Source organism: Littorina saxatilis, linkage group LG2, assembly GCF_037325665.1.
Source record: "Littorina saxatilis isolate snail1 linkage group LG2, US_GU_Lsax_2.0, whole genome shotgun sequence".
NCBI classification, from domain to species: domain Eukaryota; kingdom Metazoa; phylum Mollusca; class Gastropoda; order Littorinimorpha; family Littorinidae; genus Littorina; species Littorina saxatilis.
The window spans coordinates 56,918,677-56,928,676 of record NC_090246.1 but is presented as its reverse complement, the minus strand read 5'-3'; the positions used below and the strand labels follow the sequence as shown (position 1 = coordinate 56,928,676).

General features: G+C 43.8%; 1 protein-coding gene across 1 annotated transcript in view; it reads right to left on the bottom strand.

The window, feature by feature from the left end:
- The window catches only part of LOC138959322 (U3 small nucleolar RNA-associated protein 6 homolog), a 239,086-nt gene that overhangs the window by 47,489 nt on the left and 181,597 nt on the right, over nucleotides 1-10,000 (bottom strand). Inside the window, exon 17 of the mRNA XM_070330752.1 lies at nucleotides 146-223. Coding sequence (XP_070186853.1) covers nucleotides 146-223 — 78 coding nt within the window. The remainder of the gene's footprint in view (nucleotides 1-145; nucleotides 224-10,000) is intronic.

Here is a 10,000-nt window from a genome sequence, read left to right as displayed (position 1 = left end):
AAATAAATGCATAAAACAAAACGATATTGAGAAGGATAGGCAAGCTTACATGAAAGACAGAACAACTCAATCCGAACTAATGGCAGACAGAAAGACAAGCAGCCACGCGGACAGACATATGAGACAAAAGGTCAGCATAACCTACCTCCATGAGAGACTCGAGGTGAGGGTAGTTGGCGGTGGCCAGGTAGTGCAGGGCAGGCTCCCACAGCCACCAGCTCTCCTGAAACAATTACACATACATGATTGTTACCATCATCAAAATATCGCTACTCCTCATCGACATTACCATCGTCCTCCTTATCCTTATCATCATCATCGTTGTCATTTCGTCGCTGTCGTCGTGTTTGCCGTCGTCGTAATCACCATGACCTCCCTTCTTAATCGCTCAAATCGATAGTCACCATAGTTAAATTCTCTCTCTCTCTCTTTCTCTCTCTCTCATCTCACACTCTCTCCCTATCTCTTTCTCTCTGCAGGTCCCTCCCACCACCCAACAACCATTTAAATAACATCCAGAAGCTCACATTTCAATATGGAGATGCAGAGGCAAAAAAGTGTATTGCTAAAAATACAGGAAAACGCACAACATCGCATCAAAAATACTTATTAAAAACTAATTTGAGCAAGGACTCTAGAGAAAAAAAACTTGACAAAAATCTTTTTCAGACAAAAACCAACACTATGGCAGAGAGACAAGACTATTTGTGTATAATTCAACATAGCAGAACCTCTCCTTTTTCAAAAGAGTTCAATCACAATGCCGTCTCTCCACCATTCTCTCTTCAGCTCAAAGGCTAAAGTTCTACACCATTGTCAAACGACTTTCTCCACATTGTGCGTTCATCTCTCACTCATTCTCTTCGCCTTCTCTTTTATTCATGTGAAGCAAAAAAAGGAAGAAAGGAAGAAAACCAGTAAAACGCAAGCCTTTCACAAACCGACGCTGAGTAAATAACAGTAATGGTTAATTCTATAAACGTCTGAGAAGTTCAAAGCTGCTAAATGGAATGACCAGCATTGTGAAACACAAATATAAAAGAGTCACCACTGAGTTAAGCATGCAAAATTGTCTCCCTTTGTTCTGGCCGTCATGATTTGGGAAGCGAGTTGTTGATGTTTCCAAAGTTCAAAATAGGAGTAACGGAGAAGCAATAAAACAAATAGACATACTCGTATTCACCAGAGAGTACTAAAGCGTGTGTGTGTGTGTGTGTGTGTGTTGGTTGTCGTCCCCATTTTCCTCTCAGTCCATCTCTTTCTTCATCTCTCTTTCTTCATCTCTCTGTTTTTCTGTGACCAGCTGTGTGTGTGTGTCTGTGCGTGCGTGTGTGTGTGTGTGTGTGTGTGTGTGTGTGTGTGTGTGTGTGTGTGTGTGTGTGTGTGCGTGTGTGTGTGTGTGTGTGATAATTTCCCTTACATCATCATCATCATCATCATCAACATCATCAACATCACCACCACCGCCACCACCATCGTCCACCTAATGTTTCCCTTTCCAAAGTTTCACCAACTGGGGATCAGTCCCAAAAGACAACACAAACAACCCCCCCCCCCCCCCTTCATATTAACGAAGAAACACTCCCATTTTCACTTCACAAAAATAATCACCCCGAGGCTTCATGGGCGACAATTAACACCATTAGTGCCAAAGCAGCCATCCATCATAGGGACGATTATGCCGTGCTGAGCCACGCATAATGTCAATACACACAGCGCCATAAACAGTGTTTAATCAAGCAAGTCGCGTAATAAAACAGGGACATAATAGCCTGTGGAGAAAACATGACACACAGTGTCAGGCCTGAAAGCATGCAGTTCTGCTAGGCCCAAGGAGAAAGGTGTTAGCGGGGCGAACTGTGTTTGTTTTCAAGTTTGATGCACTGATATTCTATGACCAGTGTCAGTTTTGAAGGGATTTTTTATGGAGGGAGAGAGAGAGAGAGAGAGAGAAAGCACACAAGAGAGAGAGAGAAAGAGAGAGAGAGAAAGAGAGAAAGCACACAAGAGAGAGAGAGAAAGAGAGAAAGCACACAAGAGAGAGAGAGAGAGAGAAAGCGTGCGTGTGTGTGCTTGTGGGTGCGTGCGTATTTGTGTGTGAGCGTGTGCGTGTGTATGTGTGTGTGTGTGTGTCTGTGCATCCGTGCGTCTGTCTGTCTGTGTATCTGTGTGTCTTCTATATGGCGGAAGAAGAGAGAGTTAGAGAGAGTATGCATGTGTGTGTGTGTGTTTGTGCGTGCGTATGTGTGTGTGAGTGTTTGTGCGTGCGTATGTGTGTGTGAGTGTGTGTGTGTGTGTGTGTGTGTGTGTGTGTGTGTGTGTCTGTCTGTCTGTCTGTCTGTCTGTCTGTCTGGGGTTTTTCCTACCTGTGTGAATCGCATATGATGTATCTTAACCAAACATTATTTGTGAAAACCCCAACGCACTAGTTTTATAGAGCATTTAAAATGAAAAATGAAACTGCTAAAAACGAATCGTTCGGGCAATAACTGATGCATGGACTAGAATACAGATTCCGATATTGTCAAAGGGAAAACATGTAAACACAAATATTTTGCACAGTGTCAGTCTCATGATGAAAACCTTGAACAGCAAGGAATCAACCTCAACCCCTCTCCCCCTCCAACCCAAGATTCTTCCTTTCATTTCAATCTTTTTCTTTTATTCTCCAATTCGATCACCTCTCAAGCTAACAGCTGTCTACTCTACGCTGCTCTGCCGTCAATTCAGGAACATTACAAAATGTGATCACTCTCTCATTTTGATGTCAAATTGACTACGAGGATGCCCTTATCGTGGCTTCAGAGAGTCTGTTACTGATACGCTTCTCAGATTGTGTCAACCTCTCAACAGGAAGCTCTGGCCGCACAATTTTGAAAGCAAACGCAATTTTGTTGAATTGCGGTGTCCTGGCTCGATTTTTGTTTGTTTGTTTGCTTAACGCCCAGCCGACCACGAAGGGCCATATCAGGGCGGTGCTGCTTTGACATATAACGTGCGCCACACACAAGACAGAAGTCGCAGCACAGGCTTCATGTCTCACCCAGTCACATTATTCTGACACCGGACCAACCAGTCCTAGCACTAACCCCATAATGCCAGACGCCAGGCGGAGCAGCCACTAGATTGCCAATTTTAAAGTCTTAGGTATGACCCGGCCGGGGTTCGAACACACGACCTCCCGATCACGGGGCGGACGCCTTACCACTAGGCCAACCGTGCCGGTCCTGGCTCGATCATCGTTTTGATAGTTACTGGTGTCAAATGTTCGCAAATCTATGTACGACACATCTAAGAACCTAAATACAGCAACATTGTCTCAGCCGAAGGTTTGTTGGAGGAATTTGAAATCTCGAACAAATGACACAGAAAATAGAATGATGACATTGGTCCGATGGCGGAATGTCTTTACTCTAGAGTGGAGTCGAGCAACACAGAATACAGGCAGAGCCGCCAGACTCCTCTTGTTTTCTTCACACACTGGTATATACACGTGCCTTGGGGACACAGAAGGTGCCAGCGGTGAGAAAATAGTACAGTGTCCGTGATAGTACCCTGTGGCCCAATCAGCCCTTGTCCTGTGCACAGCGCTCCCCGAGTTGATTGTCTCTCTAACCAACACACACACACACACACATCAGACATACAGACGGACGGACGGACACACAGACTGACGGACGGACACTTGCGTAACAGACAGACAGACACGCACGCACACACACACACATACACAAACGAGCGCTTGGCCGTCAGATCACCAGCTGAGAGAAAGTAAGTCTGGAAGCAGTGACACTATACATAGACCTTATCACCCCCTGTCGTCTCCACAGCCGTGAGTTGATTGTCTCTCCAATCAAGCTGTCCATCACTGTACCCACCTCCAGTCCACATACTGCCGATATACGCTACACCCTTGCCACAGCTGCGAGGGCCAGGGTGCAAAGTATTGGTCTAGACGGTCTCCACTGATGAAGCTGTCCGTCAATGCATCTCCGACGCGGATGTACGCTACACCGCAACAGGTGTGAGCTCGGGGTGATGTGCTAAGTTCTGGTCTTGACCTCTTTTCCTAATCAACCTGTCAATCACTCCTTCTCTAATACAAGTACCACGACGGACTGCAAGACAAGGATACGTTGAGCGGGGGATGAGGTCTGATAAGCTTTTGGTCTGTTGGGCACATTTCTCCAGAGAAGCAGAGCCTGGTCTTACGGAATGGTCCTTATGGAACTGTTTTTCCCCTGCGAAAAATAAGTACCTATCTATTTTCTGGTGGGTTTTTTAAATTTTATATGTGTGCATGTTTGGGTGTGTATACTCTGAGTGGATACTTTTTTAATCGCAAGATCAGAATGCATTCCCGATCTCAACCCCAGGTAAAATTATTCTGTATTCTGTCACACAGGGCAGCCCAGTCAGGCATGGGAATTGAAAAAAGTAAAAAAAGGCTGAAAATTTGTAAGTAATGGCAAAGTCGACGGCCGCCTAGCCCTGCTAGGGGAGTTCGGGGGCATGCCCCCCGGAATTTTTTTCTCCAAAGAACCCAAATTGTGCAATTTGGTGTCATCTAAGCTCCAAGTTTGCCATTAAATTCAGTTTTTAGAACCATTTTTGCCTCCCCCATTTATTTTTTCGGCAGACACTTTTGCTTCTTCAGCGGGGGAAAAAAATTTCGGCGGAAATTTGCCTTTCGGCGGACAATTCCCATGCCTGCCAGTATCTGCTCCGATAGTCTATTTCGTCATGGGTACATGTTTCACCACGAAGGTTAACATCCGTCTGAGAGGTGTCTCACTAAGCCCTGCCTGGATTATTGTATATCGTTTATATACAGATCCACTGAAGCAACAGTATTCCCAAGGAAATACTTACTTTTGACAAAGTTTGTTGTGGTGTGTAAATTATGTAACCCTCTCCTTTTCTACTGACTTCGTCGCACCTCACTCCTCCCCCTCTTCCAATGTATTTTTTTTTTAAATAGCTATCATCGTAAGTTGTGTCAAAACCATTTCCACCACCCCTCATCACTCACACAAACAGAGACGTAAGACATTTTATTGATTAAACACACAAGGTTCATTTCAACGGGGTGTGTGTGGGGGGAGGTGGGGGGTCAGTAATACATGCCGTGTGTTTGTATTTATGGACAATCAACCGGTTTTATCTCTTTCTCTCTAACATATACTCACACGAACGCACGCACGCTCTCACTCTCTCTCACTCACTCTTAAACCTAAAGACATATCCAGCGCATGAATTAACATACAGTGCTAACAGAGAGAGAGAGAGAGAGAGAGAGAGAGAGAGAGAGAGAGAGAGAGAGAGAGAGAGAGAGAGAGAGAGAGAGAGAGAGAGAGAGAGAGAGATGATGATAATGATGATGATGATGGAAATTTATTTTTCAAGGATAGAGGTTTAAGGCGACGCCTTTTCTTACAACCGGTCCTTACTTCTAATACAATTGTCTAATAAATGATAAACATGTAAGGCAACATGGCAAATAAACAAAGTAAACGAACGAACCAGCAAACAATCGACAAGAGAGAGAGAGGGAGAGAGAGAGAGAGAGACTCAGACTCAGACTCAGACTCAGAACTTTATTACAAAAGGATAAAGGTTTTAGGCAAAGCCTATTCTTCCAACCTGTCCTTTATACAACACATAAAGACAGACGCACATTGCAAATATAAATTCAATCATATAAAATACAGAAATACATTGTACAGAATGCAACACAATGTGCATTTAAGGAATTACATAAGGAGAACTCAAAAAATTACAAAATTACATTGACATAGTTATACCTTTCATTTGGGAATAAGTTGCTCCGATCAGCTACACATCCGTTAACATTAGTACAAAATGTTTAACAAAATAACAATCGAACAAGACATTTCATTCACGAATGATGTGTGAACGTGACTGTCTCTTAAACATTTTCACTGAAGTTGCATTTCTTATCTGTTGGGGTAAGGAGTTCCAGAGAAACGCTCCCGAGAAGGCTAAGCTCGATTTGTAGAGGTCTATGCGAGGTATAGGAGGGATGATTTTTTGGGACCCATATCTTTTTGTGGCATGTTTGAAATGTGATTGCAAATATTTAGGACAGTCGTCATTTAGAATTTTATAGAGAGAGAGAGAGAGAGGGAGAGAGAGAGAGAGAGAGAGAGAGAGAGAGAGAGGGAGAGAGAGAGAGAGAGAGAGGGGGGAGAGAGAGGGAGGGTGGAGAGACAGAGACAGAGAGAGACAGAGAGAGAGGGAGAGATAGAGATAGGGACAGAAAGAGACCAGAGGCAGAGACACAGACAGACCGACAGACAGACAGAGACAGAGAGAGATAGGGACAGAAAGAGACCAGAGGCAGAGACACAGACAGACAGACAGACAGAGACAGAAAGATGGACAGGCAGAAGTCAGGCAGATTAACAGAAAACAAGTCGCGTGAGGCGAAAATACAACATTTAGTCAAGTAGCTGTCGAACTCACAGAATGAAACTGAACGCAGTGCCATTTTTCAGCAAGACCGTATACTCGTAGCATCGTCAGTCCACCGCTCATGGCAAAGGCAGTGAAATTGACAAGAAGAGCGGGGTAGTAGTTGCGCTAAGAAGGATAGCACGCTTTTCTGTACCTCTCTTTGTTTTAACTTTCTGAGCGTGTTTTTAATCCAAACATATCATATCTATATGTTTTTGGAATCAGGAACCGACAAGGAATAAGATGAAAGTGTTTTTAAATTGATTTCGACAATTTAATTTTGATAACAATTTTTATATATTTAATTTTCAGAGCTTGTTTTTAATCCAAATATAACATATTTATATGTTTTTGGAATCAGAAAATGATGGAGAATAAGATGAACGTAAATTTGGATCGTTTTATAAATTTTTATTTTTTTTTACAATTTTCAGATTTTTAATGACCAAAGTCATTAATTAATTTTTAAGCCACCACGCTGAAATGCAATACCGAAGTCCGGGCTTCGTCGAAGATTACTTGACCAAAATTTCAACCAATTTGGTTGAAAAATGAGGGCGTGACAGTGCCGCCTCAACTTTCACGAAAAGCCGGATATGACGTCATCAAAGACATTTATCAAAAAAATGAAAAAAACGTTCGGGGATTTCATACCCAGGAACTCTCATGTCAAATTTCATAAAGATCGGTCCAGTAGTTTAGTCTGAATCGCTCTACACACACACACAGACACACACACGCACATACACCACGACCCTCGTCTCGATTCCCCCCTCAACGTTAAAACATTTAGTCAAAACTTGACTAAATGTAACAAGTCGCGTAAGGCGAAAATACAATATTTAGTCAAGTAGCTGTCGAACTCACAGAATGAAACTGAACGCAATGCCATTTTTCAGCAAGACCGTATACTCGTAGCATCGTCAGTCCACCGCTCATGGCAAAGGCAGTGAAAATGACAAGAAGAGCGGGGTAGTAGTTGCGCTAAGAAGGATAGCACGCTTTTCTGTACCTCTGTTTGTTTTAACTTTCTGAGCGTGTTTTTAATCTAAACATATCATATGTATATGTTTTTTGAATCAGGAACCGACAAGGAATAAGATGAAAGTGTTTTTAAATTGATTTGGACAATTTAATTTTGATAATAATTTTTATATATTTAATTTTCAGAGCTTGTTTTTAATCCGAATATAACATATTTATATGTTTTTGGAATCAGCAAATGATGGAGAATAAGATAAACGTAAATTTGGATCGTTTTATAAATTTTTATTTTTTTTTTACAATTTTCAGATTTTTAATGACCAAAGTCATTAATTAATTTTTAAGCCACCAAGCTGAAATGCAATACCGAAGTCCGGGCTTCGTCGAAGATTACTTGACCAAAATTTCAACCAATTTGGTTGAAAAATGAGGGCGTGACAGTGCCGCCTCAACTTTCACGAAACGCCGGATATGACGTCATCAAAGACATTTATCAAAAAAATGAAAAAAACGTATGGGGATTTCATACCCAGGAACTCTCATGTCAAATTTCATAAAGATCGGTCCAGTAGTTTAGTCTGAATCGCTCTACACACACACACACACACACACACACACACACACACACACACACACAGACACACACACGCACATACACCACGACCCTCGTCTCGATTCCCCCCTCAACGTTAAAACATTTAGTCAAAACTTGACTAAATGTAAAAAGATGGTCATACGAGCGTATAAGTGATATCGATAAGTAGGAAAACTGACTCCGAAATCCGACGGTGTGGTTCGACAACGAAGGGTGTACTAGGTCAACGAAGGGTTCACGAGGACTGACCTACAACAAGTGCAAAGAATGAGGACATGTCCAAATGGTCGTGCCACGAACTCCATTCTCGCCTACAAGGACAGGTCAGCTTGGGCCAAGGCGTGGGAACACTTTTAAACGCAGATCTGTACCTATGGCTTTTTTTTTCTTTGTTGTTTCTCCAACCCTCCACCTCCAATTTACCCCAAATGTTATGACGGCGGGTAGGTTGCCGACGGAAGTGGGGGAGGTGGGAGGAGCAGTAAGCATACTGGATTCAGTTCCAGTCCGTTTGTTTGCATGCTCGTTTATCATACCGTAACTCAGAATTGCAATCAAGAAGGTGCATTTTGCAGTGAAAGTTCTTTGAGGCATTTCTAGGATGTAAAAACGACCTCTGTCCTTATATTGGTAACTATTGCAATGTTTCTGCCATACTTAAAACACATACTTTTCACCGTTCGTTCCAATTTTCCATTGCACTTTTGAAGTGTTCGTTGTTTTTACACATTTATTTATCCCTGATAGCTGCACTATTGCACTCGCACACCCCCCCCCCCCCACACACACACACACCAAACAAATTAGTCACATCACGGCCTGTCTGTTACGGAACTGTCCGCGTTTTCCTCTCCACACAAATGTTTTTCGCAATCCAGACAATAATCCTTTTTCATTGAGTCAAGTTGCACGGGCACACAACCCGGTTAGGCCTGCACACGAAGCCGTGCCGATAGTCGCACAAACACAAACAATGGCTAGGGGCACGACCCCGGGTCTCTGTGTGTTTCTCCCTCTGGGTCCAGTGGTCAATATGGACACAGCCTCTGCTGGCCGAAGAAGGGGAGAGAGGGTGAAAGGGGAGAGGGGTATCGATGAGAGGGAGATGCAGAGAAGAGAGAGAAGAGAGAGAGAGAGAGAGAAGAGAGAGAGAGAGAGAGACAGACAGAGACCGAGACAGAGAAAGAAATGGAGAGAATGAGGGGGAGGAGGAGAGATGGATGGGGGTAAGGAAAGAAGAGGGAAAAGAGGACAGGGTGGAGGCCTACCCAGTAAAAGGGAAGGGGGGGGGAGTGGTGAGAAATGCCAGACGATGACAGGGGAAATGAAAAGTACAAGGTAGGGAGGGGGAGAGATGGGGCTGAAGAGCTAAGGAAAGAGAAATGAGGGAGGGGGGCGAATGAGGGGACAGATAGTGCAACGGTGGGGAGAATGGGAAAATAATAGGAAAAGGGAAAGATAGATGGGAGTTGGGAGGGGGGGGGGGGAGGGGCAAAAGCGCTGGAAGAGGTCAAGAATGGGGTAGTGAAAGGAGTATGGGACTGTAAATGAGGGGGGGGGGGGGGCAGCGGGTAACAAGGTGTGAGGTCAAAATGCCATGTAGGCCGGATTGAGTTGTCAAGACAGGGTTAGGCCAAGTGACCATAGCATGACGTGCTGTGACAAGGGTGACTGGTGTCGGTTCACCAACTTTGACGCCAACTCCCAATGCACCGGAGTAGGTGACCAAAAGCGCACATGCACTCCTTCCTATTGAAAGTGCCGACGGCTGTTTTGGAAAAGTCGTGAGAAATTAACAAGAAAGCATCAAAATTAGCAGGCACGAGAAAAAATTAGCAAGGAAACAACAGCGTGAACACACACACACACACACACACACACACGCAAGCACGCACACACACACACACACACACACACAAACGCACACACACACACACACGTGTA